The sequence below is a fragment of the Python bivittatus genome, unplaced genomic scaffold, assembly GCF_059951505.1.
Source record: "Python bivittatus isolate LINGU-HERP-01145 unplaced genomic scaffold, Pbiv_v1 ctg000480_np1212, whole genome shotgun sequence".
Classification (NCBI taxonomy): Eukaryota; Metazoa; Chordata; class Lepidosauria; order Squamata; family Pythonidae; genus Python; species Python bivittatus.
In genome coordinates, this window is record NW_028277075.1 from 66,469,709 (window position 1) to 66,490,799 (window position 21,091).

The 21,091-nt window shown below is 35.0% G+C and overlaps 1 protein-coding gene across 3 annotated transcripts in view; it reads right to left on the bottom strand.

Annotated features, from left to right (window-relative positions):
• Window positions 1-413: 413 nt before the first annotated feature.
• CPT1A (carnitine palmitoyltransferase 1A) overlaps window positions 414-21,091 on the bottom strand; it is a 52,875-nt gene continuing 32,197 nt past the window's right edge. For all 3 annotated transcript variants that reach the window (XM_007427294.4, XM_007427293.4, XM_088146131.1), the window contains 10 exons: window positions 20,631-20,826; window positions 19,360-19,548; window positions 15,812-15,917; window positions 14,581-14,697; window positions 14,055-14,219; window positions 12,677-12,811; window positions 10,028-10,180; window positions 8,165-8,269; window positions 6,302-6,394; window positions 414-2,423 (listed from right to left, as the gene is read on the bottom strand). In XM_007427294.4, the coding sequence (XP_007427356.1) occupies window positions 2,337-2,423; window positions 6,302-6,394; window positions 8,165-8,269; window positions 10,028-10,180; window positions 12,677-12,811; window positions 14,055-14,219; window positions 14,581-14,697; window positions 15,812-15,917; window positions 19,360-19,548; window positions 20,631-20,826 (1,346 nt within the window). In that variant the 3' untranslated portion in view covers window positions 414-2,336. The remainder of the gene's footprint in view (window positions 2,424-6,301; window positions 6,395-8,164; window positions 8,270-10,027; window positions 10,181-12,676; window positions 12,812-14,054; window positions 14,220-14,580; window positions 14,698-15,811; window positions 15,918-19,359; window positions 19,549-20,630; window positions 20,827-21,091) is intronic.

Sequence of the window (21,091 nt, forward strand, 5' to 3'; positions counted from 1 at the left end):
TTAAAAAGAATATTATGCTAAGAACTCAAGCAAAACATGTAAGCTTCAGGATGGTTTTTTGTTATTCTAAGAATATACTAGTTCCAAATGCAGTTAATATGATACAGAAAATTTAATGGAGTAAATTTTAAATATTAGCCAATATCAGTTTTATATTCAAGTGATGAATAAGAGAAATTGGAAAACATGGTTTAAGCATCCCTTAGGAAACCTTTCGTGTCTTATAATGCCTGTTTTGTACTTATACATATGTCGACAAGCAAATTCCTCATCTACTGGTTTTTGTTGTTACATTACATATATTTTTAAAGTCTAAATATGGTCAACCCAATTCTTTCAAAGTGAACTTCAACAGAAATTTCTATAAAAGCTATGAATAATGGGAACAGTCATCTCTAATATAAAATCCACACTTTTAAATAATATTAATTTCTTTATTAAGAATAAGCTGTTTACTACGTGTTTAACAATTTACAACCAAAAGCAGTATTATTTACATGCAGTTGACATTCTAAGAGGATATAAACCAAGTTTAGAAATTGTTCGTGGGTCAATTTTTAAAAAAATGACACTTGACGTTTCAATCACTTACAGTAAAATTCATGTTAACTTCAGCCAATTACACATTTACATTCCCAAAAAGAATGAAACATTGCATTGATAATGCACTAATTAAGCATGTTTACAATTGAAATATCTAAAACCTGAGTCAAACCTAATGATGCTCTTGATAAAAAAAGGTTCTTTTTGAGACTGGTCAGAGACTGGTCAGTGGTTAAAATAAAAGCATATACTTAATAGTCCAGAACACTGACTTTAGAATACAGCATGGCATCCAATGCTTTATTTTTTTCCATACTTTTTGTGATGTTTACCATCTTTGATCATATAAAACATGCCCCATCTATTCTTGTGCAGATTTATGCATCAATATTTATTCAGAAACAATATATCTCATTTTCATTAATTGAAGTCAAAGTGATCAATAACAAATTCTCAGGACAGCAACTTCAGTCCCACATCTCCAATTTGTTCTAGTTATTAAAAGCTCTGGAACATCAGGACTTTATTAGGTTAACCTCTGTATTTGTTGCTTGATATTTCTCAAAGCCATTAAATTTGGAGAAACGGAAGTAACTGATGCACAAGGCCAGAGAAGACTTCATTGTTTGATTTTTGTAATGTTTGTATTTTCTGGTTCCTAAATGAAATTCCTGCCAGCCATGAGAACAATTATCTTTTTTCCTTGTAATTTCCAATACAGATTCTCTAGTAATACCATTCATGATTTGTCACACTCTCTACATTTTAAAAAATAATCTGAGATCATAACTCCAACTTAATCTATGACTTATTTAAGTGTTAGGTATTTATTATATTAATGACTTTTTATGAATGCATATACGATAATAATTTCTTAAGGCGGAAGGTGTCAAACTACTTTGACTAGTCTTTGCATTGTAGATTGTCCAACAGGTTTTAAATCAGATGATTAATTGTAATGCACACAGAGTTATAGGATGAAACAACGTTAACTGAATAAACTCCTCTTGAAGCAAAATAGTAACTTCTCTTTTTTTGTAACAGTGTAAAAATTATTCTCATAAGAAATAGCTTTTGTTATCTTAATACAAATGAAAATTGCTTGTGAGACTTTTCATGGAAATGTACTCATTTTTATCTGCTTATATTATACCCAGCATTACTGAAAATTCAGCAATTCTTATTTTCCAAATTCAGCAATTCCGCTTTTGAAATTTAGCAGATAATTACAGGCTTTAAACCTGTATAAATAAAAAGCCTTATCTGACATTTTAAGTAACAACACAGGCTTAATTCCAAGTAGCAAAGTATTTTCTCTCTACTAAGCACAATTCACTATATTTGCCAGATGTTTTAAAATGTTCAACTTAATGAAATATCTTTATTTATGGAGTATGTCCTAAATGGTCACTTTCTGATAAAAACAGTAACAATTAAATGAATTCATGTCTGCTACTGTTACATTTCAAGTTATATTTTTCTATTAGCATGAAATTGGAATACACATACATATTCTCTTAATTTATAGAATACAAATAAGAAATTGTTAAATTAAGACAAACTGGGAATAAATGTCATTTTGTAATTCCCTTGCATATAAAAATCTCAACTGTCATTTCTCATGAAAAAGAAAATTCTTCTGAACAACTGAAGTGACGGACCTTGGAAACCACACAAGAATGCTTGTTTATATACCTGGGAATGGACTGCTACTTAGCATACCTTATTTTCAGTCACTGTACAGAAGAGTTCTCATCTACAACATTAGCCAACTAGTTCTGCGATTAGAAAAATCATTTAGTAGAGTTTTTGCCGATATGAAACAAGTTACGGATGTCACACAATGCTTGTCTGATGTTTTTCCCAAAGCGATGGGAATCCTAAAAAATAGTTCAAAATCCAAATTCATAATCACATGGCAATCTCATACTGTACATAATGTATGCATGCATATATACAATTTAGATTTTTTATGTATGAAACTGATTTCTATTTACTATTTTTGTTCAGTGATATGATTTTTATAGGGTTTTTTTTATAAAACCCTTTAATAGTATTAATGGGCTTTGGAAAATAATACAGACTTCATTTTATGTATTTACTGTAAACATTTATATGATGCCTATATCTATTAAAATACTGTACATTATTATAAAGTATGTATATATGTGCGTGTATGTATACACTGCTATATGATTAAAACCTTTTCATCCGAACACTCTCTGAAGAACTATCTTGACCAGTTTCGTAAAATCTAAAAGTATGGGAGCTCAGGGGGATGCTGAGTAAAGGGACAAGATGAAAATTTCAATTTCTGTGTGCCCCAACCTCCCAACCTATCACAAGGTGGTCAACTGAAATAATGTCTCTGTTAGAATGTGTAAAGCAGGAAGATTTTACATGGAGATGGTCCCAAAAGAAATAAAGTCCAACCCATATAAGGCTTTAATCATCAGCATCTTGAACTGGGCCTGAAAACCTACTGGCAATGAGTGCCACTCCTATTAATAGAATAATTATTCTATTAACCAGCTAACACCAGTCAACAAGCTGGCAGTTGCATTCTGTGACAGCTGCAGCTTCTAACTTCAAGGGCAGCCACGTGTAAACCAAAATACAGTAGTCTGGTGTGGATCCACTTAAGTTGCCCAAATGCTCTTCTAACTTCTACTGTTGGAGCCGGGGGTCCAGGAGGTCCCGGATTGCATACCAGTTCTTTCCAAAGAACTACAACTCTAACCAGAGGAATAGGAGGACAATCCATGGCATCTGTGATGGAATGTCTGACGTTTGTCTATCATCAGTCTATTACTGAAACATAACCCCAAACCAATGGATGACCTCCCCCAGCAGTCTGATGTAGGTATTGAACAGGATGGAGGGAGGATCAAGTTCTGAGGCACTTCACATTGGAATGTCTAAGACCTCATCCCCTCCTCCTCCACCAATGACTGAAATTGCTTGTATAGAAAGAAGTGGAACCACTGCAAATCAGTGCTTCCAGTTTTCAACCCTTGCAGATAGCCTAAAAGAGATATCATGGTAAGTAATATTTAACATCTCACAAGACAAAAAGAGTTGTACCACCCTTCAAGAACCCACCATAGGTGCACAATGAAGACTCTCACATCCAGGCCTGAAAAAATAACTGAAAGGAATCATCTAGGGCCTCTAGTTGCAGATTTCAATGGAGTTATTGTGTTTTTTAATACAAGTTTATAGAGGCTGGTGAATATATTATTTCATACTATCTTAAAATGCATTAAAATATTGTTTTGCACTTACGATATGATCCAACTTAAAAATTCTATTTAAAAAGTGGTATTTAACACATATTTATGTTTAATATGTCTTAGACATACTAAACTATAGAACTCAAATTGTTTTCTAGTAGGAATCATTATTAAACAGTGATAAAGAACAAATGCTATCTCATAGTACATTAGGAGGAATAGAGAGTTCAGATCACAGGAACTAATTGTTCCACTGTACTCTGTGCTGGTCAGATCCCATTTGGAATATTATGTCCAGTTTTGAGCACCACAGTTCAAAAAAGATAGTAATAAATTGGAGCAAGTTCATGGAGGGCTACCAAGATGGTGAAGAATCTGGAAACAAAGCTCTATGAGGAACAGTTAAATGATCTAGGTATGTTTAGTCTACAGAAAAGACAAATGGAAAATATGGTAGCAGTCTTCAGATACACAGTATTGAAGATTGCCATGTGGAACAGGGAGTGAACTTATTCTCTATTACACCAGAAGGCAGGACTAGAACCAGTAAATTAAAACTACAAGGAAAGAGATTTCCTAGACATTAGGATGAGCTTCCTGATTATACTAACTGTCAACCAATAGAACAGGCTGTCATGAGAGGTGGTGACTTCTCCTTTATGAGAGGCTTTCATACTAAGGCTGGATGATCATCTGTCAATGATGCTCTCGTGAATTCTACACTGAGCAGCAAACGACTGATGGCCTCTACTGTCATTTCCAACTCTATGATTTTAAGATAAAAAATGGATTTATTTTCTGTAGCTCCATTTTTTTACTTGAAACTACACACAGTAGCTAACTCTAGTAGGCAAAGTCTGAAGGAATGAAGGCCTAACAAAATTAACGTGCATTTTAATCCATAGCTGTAGATCCAAATAAGTTATTTTTTGTAGGTAAATATTAAATCAAAATTATTGTGTGTTTGCAATTCAATATAAAGGATAAGAATGCCAGTTTCATATTAAGTGTGCTGATTATTCTCTTTTTATGTTCTCTATTGTATCTATATTTTACTATCCCATGCAGCAATTACATCTAAATGGAATGAATAGTTTGGTCAGAGTATATGGTGAAAGTGGAGAAAAATAGGTTCCAGAAGCCATCTTCTCTAGGAAGTCATTTCTGAGGCCTGGATGAAAATGCGTCAGCAGCAGCAGCAGCACTATATTAGTTATATAGGATAAAGCCACTTGATCCCAAATGATAACTGCTTAATATATGGGTGGCAGTATCTAGCTGTATAGGTCTAGGCTTAGAAGCTAAGCAGAGCTGGGCCTGATTAGTACTTGACTGATAAAAACAATTCTGCAGAATGCAACGACAAGCTACTTCCATTATGTTGCTAAGAAAGCTGCATGGATGGAGGGGTCCACAAAGTCTTAGAAGTCAAAGGAGATTTTACTTAAACTTTTGGTCCCTGAGAACTTCATGAGGAGCTGGAGAAGCCTTTAATGTATGCCTGCTTACATATAAATATGCACCCCCGCAACCTCACCCAACCCACTGTAACTCCTTACTCACACACACACAGAGTCCAGCATTTCTCTTTTCTCAGTGAGGAACACAGCAACATTCTGCCCTTTTCATTGGGCATATGAAAATGAAAGGCAGTTCCCTCATAACCCAGTAATCAGTGGGTACCAAGCACCAGGGATTTGGTTCTGTCCCAGTGCCTGGAGGCTGCCAGGATCTGCATGGGGAGGAACCATCTCTGAGCTGATCCTATCAAGACTGAGGGGTTGTGAGTTTTCGGGCTGCCCAGATTTAGGGATACTCTGTCTTTGATCCTGGATGTATCTGCCTAATCAATTTGATCTGACAGGGTTAGTGCGGTCTAGGTTCTTTTGATGGATGCCATCTATCAGGACCCCAGAAGTGCACCTTCTCTGTAGCAGAACCTGCCCTCTGGAAGGAGGTTCCCCATGAGATCCAAATGGCCCCCATGTTGCTGTTGTTCAGAAGGCCTCTGGCGAGAGAGAGTAAAGCCCCTTTGCTTTGTTCCTGCTCAGTTTGTCATTCTCATGTAAAGCCCTTTGCTTTGTTCCTGCTCAGTTTGTCATTCTCATTTTATTTTATTTACTTTTTATTAACTGTATTCTCATTTTACTTGTTCTGAGCTGCCCAAAGTTGTTGGGAGTCAGGTGGCTTAATTAATTAAGCAAGCAAGCAAGCAAGCAAGCAAGCAAGCAAGCAAGCTGGAAACAAAACCTGCAGTGTAGTAGGTCACAAGTGGCTTGTGTGTTTTCCAACCTTTGTTTAGCATAACCAGAATATATACGTGCTTATTTGGAATAATGAAGTATATTATATAACAATACTAGATATTATTTTAAAAACCAATCATGTATATTATACTGTTTCTCATAGACCCAATTTCCTGATGAGATAAGCAGCGTAGAAGAATATACCTGATACAAAAATGGGGCTATTAGTGAATCAAACAGGAAGAGAGTAATGGATCTTAAAACTAATAAAATACTTACTGTTTCAGTACAGGAAAACTTGCTGGATACATGGAAATGGATGAGATTATCACCCACAATAATGTAAGACACACCATAACCATCATCAGCAACCTGTAGAAAATATATGTAGAATACCTCAGTTCTTCTACATATCCATAAAAAAACCATCTCAAGATCATTTTGATTTTAAAGTCCAGTACAAAATGCTCCATAATAGGACATATTTGTATGTTTCAATAAATACAGGCATCATATTAAAATAGTTTATCGTTCTGGGAAAAACTGAAGGGAACATCAGGCTAATATACTATGCCCTCTCAAGGTGATAGGAGCCTTTTGCTTTGTTTTCAACTAATACAACCTCAGTAGTTAAATCGTACACTGTGATTAATCATAATTATTATTAGTCAAATGAACTTATTAGAGGCAAATGGCACCATCACTAAAATGCTAGCCTTGCTGAATTTTAATGAATTTAGACCATTTAATGGACTTGTTTAGGAAATTGTGCAGGAAACATATATGGAGGAATACTAGTCCTTCGAAAAAAGCAGAATTCAACTTGGCAAAGTCCATAAATTAATGTTACCATGAGCAGAGAAGCTTCTCTGAAAATGATTTATGGATGGCACTTGTGAGACATTAAAAAATCACATAACAAAACTTAATCACCTCCCTGTTAGAGGGCTTTTTAACAACTATGGTTCTTTTTTCCACGTGTGGTGAATTTATCATTATATTCAAGTATTCCAGCCATCAACTTCTGATATCATTCTAAAATAGGGAACAGATTTATTTATTCTGGCACTTCTGTCTATCTCTCATGAATCCATGAAGAAACTAATATACAAAATATATATTCAGTTAAAACAGTTTTAAAGCTGTTGAGATAAAGATTTCTAAAAATAGGATACATTTGATAGAACATGGTTTTCTAATATGTGAGAAGTGGTCTTAAGTTGATAATGTTATACAATACAATAGATGATTAAGAAGTATATCAAAGCAATATTTATTTGCTGGAATATATAGCAATCATATTTAAAATAATAGATCTTAATTTGATTTTTTGTTCTGTAATGTCTTGTATTATTACATGATTAATTTAATAAAATATAAAAAAGAAAAATATTTAGTAACATATAGTTTGCAGAATCCTCCAGTTGGGGTTTTGTTAAATTATACAATGCATTATTTAAAGTTATCTTCCTAGATTTTTAATATATTATTCGTTGGGCAGCTAAAATAATAATGATAATGATAATAATAAAAAAATCAGCATTGATAAAATCACCATCAGTCAATTGCAAAAGACAGCTTTACTTGCAACAGCTCACATCCTGCGATGATACCTTTAAGACCATCAAACAACATCTGCCTATCCCAGGTCCTTGGGAAGTGCTTGATAGGTGGATAAAAATGCCAAATCCAGTCTAAACATCTGGCTGACTGTGCGACCAACAACAATAATAAAAAAACAGAACTTTTCACTTCTCTGATCTGCTCCAATATATAAGCAATGTAACTTCTCAGCCTTTTGTTAAGCTGTTCACTGACAGGTAGAATTAATAGATTCTACACATCTCAAAAATTGTAACATGGAAACTGGGGTAGTTGCTTAGGTTATGGGAAGAATGATTTATCTAACGTTGTTCAATCAGTTCTTTTAAAAGCATGAAATTTCTGATCAACAATTCATTTGTTTAATCGTACATTTGCTCTTTTCCTTAGATATGAAAGCTTAAGGTTCATAAATGTCATGATTCTATTGATAAATATTTCAGCCATATGATGTCTGTAGCATTGTGTGATGGAGAACGTGATTGGGCATGAATCGATTTGTAATACTAGCTTCTTTTAAATAAAAACATGCAAACATACAGGTCCAAAGCCTCCACCACTGGACTCCATTCCAGGATTCTTATTCAGGTCAATATGTTGTTGAGGTGTTTGACTTGTTGAAAGTCTCCAGGGCTCTGCCAAAACCTGGGAAAGAAGGTGTAAGAAATAGCATACTTATCAGCTGCTTGCAGCAATAAAAACTGCTATATTGAAATCAGAGAACACATGGAACTGGTTTAAGCAAACTATCTGTACTTTTGCTAAAACCCTTTACAATTACAATTTCCCCAAAAGGGATGGAATGCCACTACTGGAAATAAGCCCCAGAGCAGCAATGCTGCTACTATAATTACAGTTCACTGGAATGCATAGTTGAGTTTTCCCATGAGTAATGAATGGAAGAGTGTAAGACGTGTCAATATTCAGTGCATGTTGCTTTCAACTCTCAAAAGCCCAGAGAATATACTGTTTATTACAGCTGGGTTATCATGAAATCAGATCCCTATATATCCCAGGCTATTTTGGTGGTGGTGATGAGGAATTGCTATAAAAATAGCATAGAGAGGTAATGTGGTCCCAAGTAAAAAGCCTGCAAAATGCAACAAAAAAGTTGTAATGGGATTTTTGTGGAGGGGGTTTCTTCAGTTTGAGGGAGTGTGGAAAACAGCAATACTTGTTTCCATGGTCCACTGCTATGTTTCTGTAACAGTTAATATGAACATGAACAAATCATAGGCATGTTTTAAGCAAAGCATCAAAAATATATATGAAAGAGATAAGGAATTATGATGAATGAAAAACCTTTTAAGGCTTTTGTCTTCTGATTTTAGTGTATTTATTTTACATACATTTTAGTCTGCTTTCCATTAAAAAATAATCCCTAAGCAGGCTTCTGTGACACCAAAGTCACAGAAAGTACAGTAGTGCAGGGATGGATGACATGTGCAGTATACACGGAAAAGGCATAAAACCCTGAAAATCCTGTTTTGTTTTGTTTTTTCCATACAAGCACCTAATTCTGCACCTTAAAATAACTGCATTTTTTCTCAGGATTGCGTGAAAACTGCAGAGGATAGCCGCACAACTTTGAAAAAAGCTGTAGCTTCTTCAAGAAGGTGCAGACACATACTATGATCATATTTTTGAAACTGAATCCAAAGGAGATCATCAGGAATTCCAAAGGCTGTAGCCTAGGCCAGGAAGTCAAAAACAATCATAGAAGAAGACAATGGCAAACCAAACATTACCAAGAAAACTACAGGGATGTGTCCATAGAGGCACCGGCTCCACTCAAAAGAGGCAGTTCCTTTATCACTTTTCTCTTAGAGTTTTCCTTATTCAGAGAGCTTTGAGGGAAATGTGTTAATTCTTGAAGACTCCTTTGCCTGCTTCTAAGGAAGCCCACTTTGTTTCATATAGCTCCCAGATGTTTCCAAATCATTCCAATTTGATTCTTGATTTGGTCAAGTCCAATGCATACCCTCTATTTTTATATTCAGCATTTCTATTTCCATGTTTCCAGGCCAAAAAGGCTAAGACTGAATATGGAACAGTACTTGCAAATGACTGTAATTCTTGTTTCAACAAATTAAGGTGTTCAGAGTGTACTGGGTTGGTTTTCCTCTCCGTCTATAGTTCTCAATGTGTACTTTGAATGTATACATTTATAATCTGCAGATATAAATATATATGTTTAACCTTCTTTGATATACTAAATTCTTAAAGTATTGCTTATTTTTTTATTGTTGCAAAGGTTTTTAGCCTCAGAAAGTTTTCTCATATGCTTCAAAGTTTCTAAGGTTTTTCAGTTATTTGAGTAATAACAGGTCATTAAAAATACAGGGAAAAAAATTAAAGAAAAAAACAAATTACTTGAGCAACAATTATTATATGGTTACTTACTTCCTTGAGGAAAGGAGATTCAACAGCAAGGTATTTGGAGACCACATAAAGACAAAAAAGGTGGCGATCGATGCCAGCGCCAGTCATGGCAAGACGATACAAGAGCTGATGATTAGAAGCCGCTGCCTTGAATAGCAGACGTTTCTTTTCAGGCTGTAAATTAAAAGGGAGAAACAACTCAGTATTTCTGTTTAAATACTATTAAAACAAAATAACATCAAAGTCTAGAAAAAGACAGAGAATGGATCCAACCAACAAAGTCCCTTAAGGAGCACTTGGAGTCAAACAGACCATCCACTCTGTTTCCCTCACCTGGAGGAACCTACCCCTGCACTTGTACTGCAGATGCTCTTCTGGGGAAGTTTAATGGTTTTCTCACATGGAAAATTATTAAGGAACAAATGGATGGAGAGTAGAAAAGGGAGCTGTTATATATGTTTTTTATATTGGTATATGCCTCTTTGTATGAGAAAATCTACTGAAAATGTGACTTTAGATGTATTCTCTCAGTACCCTATAATGCAGATTCTGAAGGTGAAGTTCAAATCTTCTGACACTGCTTACAGTCTTTCAGCTGAAGCAGTCTCTTAACTCATGAAAAAATTTTTTAAAATGCACCCTATAAAATACTGCTTACAACAAAGCTGCAGGGGTTGATAAAAATACCTGCTGAGTGTTTGAAATCTTTATTATTACAACATAATGTAGTTGAAGTGCTACTTGCTGTTTGTAAGCAAGTACAGTATGAAAAACACAGCAGCTGTCAAGGGACTGAAAAATATCAATTTATATTATTGTACCAAAAAAAGGGCAATGCTAAAGAATGCTCAAACTATCAAAACAATTACAGTTAGCTCACATGCTTGTAAGGTAATGCTCAAGATTTCACAATCCAGAGGTCACCAATACATGGGAAAAAACAGCTAAATGTACAAGCCAGAGTCAGAAGAGGCAGGCGCACCTATCACATTGCTAACACCTGACAGATAATGGGAAAGGCAAGGCAGTTCTAAAAGTTTTCTATTTTTGTTTTATTGATTATAAAAGCTTTTGACTCTATAGACCACAACAAATGGATGGAACTTAAAAATATGGGTGCACTGGGGCACCTCATCTGCCAAAGAAGAATCTGCATGGTGAAAAGAAGCAACAGTTAGAGCAAAATCTGAAGCAACAATTGAGAAGGGATTCTTACATACTGTCATCCTATCTAGTTTATATGCAGTATGTATGATGCAAAATGATGGACTAGAAGAAAGAGACACTGGAATTAAAATTGCTGAAACATCAACAATCTCAAATATGGTGATTGCATCATTTTAATGGCTGGAAGTGAGGAAGCTTTAAAGAATCTTTTGCTTAAGATGAACGAAAAGAAGACAAATGCTGGTTTGGTGTTCACTATTTTAAAAAGATGTCAAAAGGAAATGCCAATCCAATGCTAATAAAAGGAGAAGCCATAACAGATTTTATCTTCTAGGCTCAAAAATTTACAGGGATGCTACATGAGAGAAAGACTGACAAACCTAAACAACATATTAAAATGTAGAGACATCACACTGATAACAAAGGTACATTTTGTCCAGATAATGGTTTTCCCAGTTGTAAAATGTCGCTGTGAAAGCTGGATCATCAGAAAGGCTGAACAAAGAAAAACAGACAGCTTTGAATAGTGATGCTGGAGAAAACGTTTGACAATACATGGGACTGCAAGAACAAATCATTCAATACTAGATGAAATAAAACCAGGCTGGGTGTGGGAAACTCTAATACTGTGATGAAACTATGCTTAGATACGTTGGACATAAAATATAAAGAAAAGAGTCACTGGAGAAGACACTGATGCTTGGAAAAGTCAATTGATAAAGAGGCCAACAGAAGACAAGGCAGATAGGCATTATCACTGATGACATAAACATACAAGGACTCAGTTACTGACAGACAATCCTGCAAAATGATGTCCTTCTCACAAAGAGCCAGAAGTGATTGAACAAATGAATACAACTGTATTGTGACTATAATCTGTATTGTGATTATGTTCCTATAATCAATGGATCAGAAAGGTGATGATTTAATGGCTTCTATATTGCCCTAGAAAACTAATGTAATGTTTTAAATAACATGAAAAATAAAAAGAGTACTTTAACACTGAAAATAATTTTTATAACCTTTTTAATAATTGAAAACAAAGAGCCAACATTTTGAAGACTTAAACTTAAGATACCAAGCATAAACAGTACATTCTGTGACCACCAGATGGCTTCATTTTTTCCCAGCTACTTACTTTCCAAAGCAATACTGTATATGCACACTCACCAAATTTATTATGCTCCATTTGGAAAAAAACAATATAATGTTTACATAAAGGTAAAAGCAGAAATTGCATCAAAAAAAGTTTCACTTCTATTTTAAGACTTTGAAGTTTTCCTGAATGTATCTCAGCCAATTTTTAAAGTATTTTTAATTTATTTTTCTAAAGAAAACAATTGAAACTATTTTCCAACACTTTAATTAGGTAGTTATTTACTACAATGTATTTATACTACTCAGGAAAGCAGACCGAACTCTTTATCTTAGAGATTGTGGGCAGCAATAAAACTTAAATAAAAATAAAGGTAACACTATGCTTGATTAGCACATTAAACTTACACTTTCATTTGAGTCTTCCATAGCTTGCACAAATTTGCAGGACTGGACAGTACATGAGCGGACTGTTTCTGTTCTACCTTCTCTAAATAAGCGGGTCATAGATGCTTCATACGTTAAGCAAAATTTTCCCATGTCCTTAACAAAAATGCAAAGTTATTTATATGCAACAGTTAAAAAAATCATTGTCAGTCACATATGAACGTAAGTCATGTTATATTATGTTATATTATATCAGCCACATAAGCATTAGCATCCATTCTTAAATTCAATACAAAGACACCTTTATTCCCAATCATTTTCCAAAATAAACTAGGAAATATATGAGAATAAGCTAAGGAATATATGATGCATACCACTTATAGAGAGGAGCAAAAGGACAGACAGACGGAGGTGACAGCAGTGGGTTTTGTTCCTGGTGGGCAAAAGAGTGTAGGTACATATGGAGGCCACACCTAATCTCCCTATGGCAGAATCTTGTGCAGGTTCTTAGCAGTTCTTTTACTGATTTCAACAGTTTAATCCCAACTACATTCTGGAATTTAATTTAATTCATAGAATTGCACTCTTAGTATTTTCATTCTTATCCCACTGAGCTTCCTCTGCCTGTTTTCCTTATTCTATCACTTTTATCATTTTAGTTGTTCCTTTCTGAATCTTTTCCATATCTGGAATGTATTTTTAGAGAATTACACGCAATGTCACATGAAATATGTGATGCTATTATATTAGTTTCTGCTTTATATACAGTCTCTCTGCATCAGTTCTCAGCACTATATTTACCTTTGTTGGGCTGTTTCTATCCCTCGGAAGAGGGCCTGACCATACTTCAATGATTATACAAGTGTCCTTGTATTTTTTAAATAATGTATTCATTATAAAAAAAAAAAACTTTTGTTAGAAAATAATAAAAGAGAAAGGAAATCAGTAATTAAAACACATGCCTGGAGAAATAAAAGCATATATATAATGGCATAATTCATTATTCATTGTGCGGATCAAAAGAAAATTATATAAGAGGCTAAAACTGCAAGATGAGAAAAAGAGCAATACTGCAGGAGACCCTTCCTGAATGGGATGTAGTTGTGAATTAACAGATCTTTACAGGCTATGGCACTGCTTGATAAAATAACACCAAACTGCGCAATACAGAGGTGCTTAAATTTCATTTTTGGGTAACTGGAAAAACACTGCAGTATCAAAGGGCTTCACTATGGAAAAGCCTGTCCCTTCCAATTAGCTACACTGGAAAGTTCATTTTTTTCATCTGGGAAACTCTGTTTTTCTTTTTAACCAGGATCTTTAAAAATAGGATCAGGTATTTTTATCCTATTTTTTTAAGAGAATATCTGAATTAGACTAAAATACATACGATACTTACCCGATAATGAGCAAGCTGCAAAGCAAGTTGCACAAATGCATCGGGACTAGTTTTGGTTTTCTTCATTAACCCTTTCCCAAATGCATCGAAAGGAAAAGAGTGAAAATCCACATCCTCTGCTAATGGTCTTGCAATGTCAAGAGACTTTTCAATCACTTCTTGGCACTGAACAATAGCAACAAGTAGCATTACAATGGAAGATATTCACAGATCACAATTTTTTTTCTACACCATTTTATCTTAAATGTATCAGTTTATCCTAAATGAAATCAACACTGATCTTACTGATCTATTTTAAGAACAAGTAACAAAGCAGACATTTTTATTGAATGCTTACTTCAGTCAGTAAGAAAGATTATAGGGATGCATTTTGAAGTATACCCAATAATACCCGATCTAGAATAATACCTGATAACACCCGATCTAGAATAATACCCGATAATACCCGATCTAGAATAATACCCGATAACACCCGATCTAGAATAATACCCGATAATACCCGATCTAGAATCGGATGTGCACCCACCTCTTCAGGGATTTCCCACTGCAGTCTGGTAGGCATAGGAATGCCTAACGTGGTCTCTCCTTTGCAATGCCCGTCTTCTGCGTATCCCAATTCAAGACAGTCAGAATACATGGCATTCTGGGGATGGATACAGTACAGATGGTTGGGGGAATGAGAGAGATAATTATAAGCATGCTAAATATACTGCTGCCGACCATAAGAGAAAAAATAAAGTTCCCTATTAAACCTTGCATTTTGATTAAAAGCTTCAACAGCTATAGATAATTTATACTTAATCCTTTCTTCAAACAGCTCAAGAAAACCTACCTCTTCCACCCCTCATTTTACTTGCACAACAGCACTATGAAGTAAGTTAAGACTGAGAGAGGTACGGGCCTGAAGTCACTTAGTGGGTTTTAGACCTGAATGGAAATTTGAGTTTCAGTTTCCTAAGTTCAGCACTTTGACCACCATCCTGTACTGAATCAGTGTGTGGCTGATGAATATGTGGTACTAAGTCCTAATCTGATAGGAAACACATCCCTTCATTTCAAAATAAGCGAGTTTTAAATTGAATGTACATTGACAAATTGAGAGCATGCATGTTGACAATGTAATATGACATCCTACATTTCTTAAAATAAAAATTATAGATTCACTAGATAAGAAAATGTTTAATAATGCAAAAACCTGTCTCTCTGTGTTCTATGACCCCCATATCTCATAATAAATTTCCACATTTCTTAGGTATGTATGCCAACTGTACAGGACTAAATACAATAGATTCATGGGATATAACAAAATCATGTGCAATGTTATGGATAAACTTCAATTATTCCGTTTCTGGGATATGTTTATTCTGTGAGGAACACAATGTCAATAATGTCTATTTTCCTGATCCTGCTTATTTGCTGGTGTGCAGTCCTAGATACTCTATTCAGAGGTCAAGGATTGCCCTCAGCTTCAAGAAAAAAGCATGCACTTCTGTTGTAAATCACCATTTGATTTATGATAGCAAAGAGTAGTGCAATTTAGGCTGCAGTTCTAGTACTTGCATAGTCTTCTGCATACCTCTTCTAGTTCCAAAAGGGATGAGAACTTTCTGCAGGCAAGAGTCACATTTGGCCCTTGAATGATGCACACCCCAAAAATAGTTAACACAACCAATACAAAAGCTACATTTGATTTGATTTCATTAAATTTCATTAAATCTAATTAATATGAACACTTTCCTGGCAATATGAATGCTCACCTCCCAAAGATGTCCGACAATTGGGGCATCTGCCCAAGAGTGTTCAGAGTTCAGGCCCATTTTACCATTTCTGAACACTATGAGAGTAAATGACTTGTCAAACCACCTATGAAAAACAATAATTTCCATAAACTGTTTTATCACCATATATATTAATAGCAATCTCTGAATGGCAGTATTTATGCAGCCAAAATGGAGCCATTCAACTGCAAGAGGGACATATCTAGAGACTTGAGAAAAGTCTTCTGATTTGCGAAAATAAAAAAAAAAAAAGCTTTAGAAAAGATACCCACAGGGAGATGTTATGCCTACCTCTCCACAAACAGTATAATAAATATTCAGCACAGAATATGCTAAATGGTTGGAATATTGCAGAAAAACTGGTGAAGGGGCAGAGAATGAAGCAGAACTTTCCACAGTTCAAAGTGTATGTAGCAAATGCTGTACACGACAATGTTTCACTTGTTTGTAATAAAAATAGTGAAGTACAAAGTGACTAAACGACAATGTTTCACTTGTTTGTAATAAAAATAGTGAAGTACAAATACAAAGTGACTAAAACATAAAAGTTTGATTATCTTATGATATTGTACTTGCCATTCCATATGAATGTAATTGGGGGAGGGGCAGAATTTGCTAGGTGACATGAATCAATGAGTGGGAATTTGACAAGGGAGGATAGAAAAAGTTATTGGACTGTTTGGACATCCAAGAATGAATGAGAATGGTAAGTATTCTCAAGTTTGGTGAGTATTTGTTTAGAAAAACATTTCTTATACACCAATATACTTGTTTCAAATATATAGTTTAAGATGAATCCATTCATGCATATACATGGAAAACAAACAAATTGAAAAGAGTGATTGACTTGATTGTTTATGATGAAAGATTCAGAGAATTAGTGAAGGATATGGGGGTCTTGAGGGACAGGCCATTTTTCTACAGTTCCCAAGAGTGGGTTTTGGTGAAAAATGGTCGTAGAAGAAAAGGAATGAAGTAAATTAAACAACAATGAAAGTAGACAACTGCAGGAAAAGAAAGTATGAGCACTATATGAAAAAGAAAACAGAGTGATCACCCAACAGAATGAATGGGAAAGTTGTCTGGAACAGAGTGAAAATATTATGTAGCAGAGTGCCACAGTATTGTTTGGAGACACTAATGGGAAGCAAGGGAGGGAGGGAGGGAGATTGCTTTTGCTTTCATGCAAAAAAATTGAGAATTAATAAAAATATTTTATAGAGACCGCAGAAGCAGGGAGGCTAGCAAATTCCCAACTTGAGAATATATTGTCAAGCTACACAGTTAGGGCATATGATTCCATTCATTTTGGAAGACCCATCTAAACAATGGATCCAAACTGAAACTCTATTTAAATTATTAAAAATAATGTTATAAATCAATGGTTCTTTCACCCAAAACATTTTTCAAAAACAAACAAGACTGAAAATGTCTTTACCAAAACAATGCTCTAAATCTGGAAGAATAAATATATTCCCTTGATAAAGGATACTGTACTTCTCCCCAACCCTTTTAATAAAATATGTAGTACAGGACAATTACTATGATCTGGCTCAAATGAAGCTTTGGAGAAGATATAATCTTTAGAATAAAAGATTTCTACAGTAACAGGGAAACTTTCAATAAAGAACAGATAAAAGAATGAATAGGTGATCATGTATTTTTATGAAACCAACTTAAATCTTTATTGATATTAAGGATATTAGAGCTTCAGCAATTCACCCTTATACCAGTTTGGAGAATTTAATATTTAACCATCTAGAACAGCCAAAAGGAACTATTTCAAAAATGTATTGGTTACTATTACAAACAGAAATAAGAGATCACCTCTTGGTTTAAAAGGAGCTTGGGATACTGAAGATTCACTTCAGCTTCACTGCAAGACCTTCAGTAGAAGATTGTATATGGCTGGCACTTGACTCCAGTCAAATTGGCACATACCTATCTTAATTATTCTTCCAAATATTGGAGAGGTTGTCATAAAAAAGGGGCTTTCTTTTGTGGTGGCCGTGTGACAAAGCTATATCCCTTTGGCATAAAACTGTTGATGAAATAAGCATCATTACTAAATAAAGAAGTCAAAACTCCCCAGAGTTAAGGTTACTGCACTTATTCACTGGACTGGATCTCAAGCTTGAAAACAAGAAAATTATTATTTACTTAACCTTAGCAGCTAAAATAATAATTGTCCAACATTGGAAAACTTTAGATAATTTAATAAATGAAAGATTAACAAGGCCTCTTCAATCACCATGTTAAAAGAGATCACAGATAAACTTATGATAATGAAACACCAGAGGCAGGAACCACAATTTTATTAAATTTGGATGGACTTTATATTTTAACTTAGTTGCAACAGATGTACTTTTGGCAGCACTTTAGATATACAGGAGACACAATGTTTAGTGAATGGTTCAGTATTGAGCAGGGAGTAAAAGAAGCATCCTTTTGATCAATATATTTATGGATAAACATAAAGGAATGCTTGTGCTGATGTTAGAGATGTGTTGGGAATGTGAATACTGTATATGTGTATTTTTGTAGGTGGGGGGGCAGGCAGTAGAATCTGCCATGCTGGGACATCAGTGGTGGCTAGGGAGAGGAACAGAAGGCATTGCTAAGACTGGGGATTAGGAGAGGAGGGCTAGAGGAATATGCTATACTAAGGACAGGAGAGAGGGACATCATGTACCAGCCTTACTTCATGTGTCCTGCTGGATTTTGTTTTGCCCAAAACCTGGAACCACCAAAACATTCTGAGTTTCATTTCTACTAAACCATGGCTCCCTCAAAATGGTCTGGAAAACCTTTAGAACACAATGGCTTGTTCTGGTTTCAAATCAATTTTTTTCCTGTCTATTGCACATGTCTAGTGGTAAGGTATTGATTGGTGTAAACTAAATTTAGTGTAGCTTTATTTTATTTTCCTTTCCTCTTATCTACTGTTTCTTTTGCTTATTATTTCATAACCCTTTTCTGTGCACTGCATAAAGAGGTTATTGTAACAGGTATCTATGTATAACCTAGTATAATTATACTAAGTATTAGTCATTCCTTTATCCAGAAATTGTATGCTGAGGGGAAAATAGGCCCCAGCAGCTATACAATTATCAGCACCTCACCAAAACCTACAATTCTCAGTAATCTTTGAGAATAGCAGTAAGAGTTAAACACATGGAATAGGCATTTTGTGGACAAAGCCAGAAACTCTTCAGTGAAAGATACAAATATAACATTTATTTAAATGCTGAAACAGAATTGAAAGGTAATCTTGGCTTCTAAAAGGACTCATTGTTCAATTATTTGAAGATTCCTTGGAAAAACATTGTAACCAAAAGATATTAAAGTAAGTCATACTATCAATAAGCATTTCACTGAACAGTGTACTATTTGTTCTTTGGTTTTCAATGGTAGCCAAATACAAGTTTTCAGAAAGAATTAAAAATCTTTTTTCACCTACTGAAAAGGGAATGTTTATATATACATGAAAATGGTGAAAGAATATCTCTTTCTCAAGCACGGTATACCTGTCATAGCATTTGCCATGTAGAAGTGCCTTTGCGTAGGCATCCATTGATGTCACTGGGTCCTCTTCTCTGTAACCTTGAACAGTATCGTCCAAAGTAACAAAGAAAGCAGCCTTTTCAATCGCATCCAATGACTGCTTGTTCTTTCCCCTTGCAAAATACGTTTGGCGAGCTTTAGCCCAAGGAACTCTGCCAGACGAATATAGAAACATTATGTAAAGTCACCGAACAATTATCCTTATAAAAAGAGTAATTTTACATTCAGATTTAAAGTGATGTCTAATGAAGTGTGTGTGTGTGAATATGTGCGCATGCCTTCAAGTCAGTCACTTATATGTGTATGTGTATGAGTCAGGTGGCGACTGCCTGGACAAGCCCCTGCAATTGGCAAGATTTCGGAAGTGGTTTGCCATTGCCTGCTTCCTCAGGCTGAGAGAGTGACTGGCCCAAGGTCACCCAGATGGCTTTGTGTCTAAGGTGGGACTAGAACTCAGTCTCCCATTTTGAGCCTGGTGCCTTAAACACTATACCAAACTGGCTCTCTCTAATGAAGAAACAACAAAAATTACTGCAAATTTCACCAATGCTAAATATGAAAAAAACTTGCACAGGAATGGAATTCTCAAATGAAACATTTACATAAAGCTTCCTTTCAACTTTTAACGATGCATTGGTTTAAAACTCATCTGTACAAACTAGAGTCTTCATGCAATCCTCAGGTACTCCCCATCCCCTACCCCCCATCCCCAATTCCCTGGCATTCCCTCTCTCTTGGCATCAAAACCATTTATCATGGCCTTTCATGCTGAAATGCTGCTAAAAGTCAGTAGATGGTATGATATTACACATGCAACTCTGCATTGTATTCAATATATCTGGATCCAATCCATTATGTGCACCGTATAGTGCATTCCTGCTATCCTCCTCACCTAAATTCCCATTAAGTGGACCCTAGTAACTGAAATAAAATAAATTTACCAAAGCCTACGCTCAACTATTCCTTAGCTTTAGAAGTAAAGTATATAAAATTAGTTGTAACCACCTGAACGCTGATATCCAAACTTTCAATTTAAAAGCAATACTGCTGCTAAAAAGGGGACAAATCCCACAGATGTTCACTTTACAATTAATCCAAAGCAGCAAACCAAACAACAAAGAATGAACAGACTACAATACTTGAGGTTAACCCAAATAGTAAACCAAAGATCAGATAATATAAAAGCAAAATCGTTTTTAAAAATTAAGAGGCCCTCATTTACCAAGTTTCCTACCTGTCTCCAGCAGTAAGAGCTGCTAACTTCTCTTCACCTGGCTGTGGCTCAGATTTGTCATTTAGAATCCATTGTATCTGCTGTTCAATCTCCCTGGGTTTTAGTAGTCTGCCATCATAGTACAACCACACTTTGTAATAGCATCCCTTGTGATATACAGCAATATGTTTGCTGTCCTTCAAATGCTGGATTGTGTCTAGAATTGAAATCCAAAATTTGCAATGAATGTATGTTTCAATAATAAAAGGTTTTATAGCTTGCAGTACTCAGCTACAAACTACAGCTACTAATCAATCAAACTGAATCAACTATTTCATTCAACTGTGTAAGAGGTGTTCACTCTTTACTGTAATATTCATGAAAAAGCAGCTGAATATTTTTAAAAAATGTTTTGGTGCAAAAAAACCCATTCCTTTTTAAATATACCCCAGATTGTTATCTTCCACGCACACAACCATGTA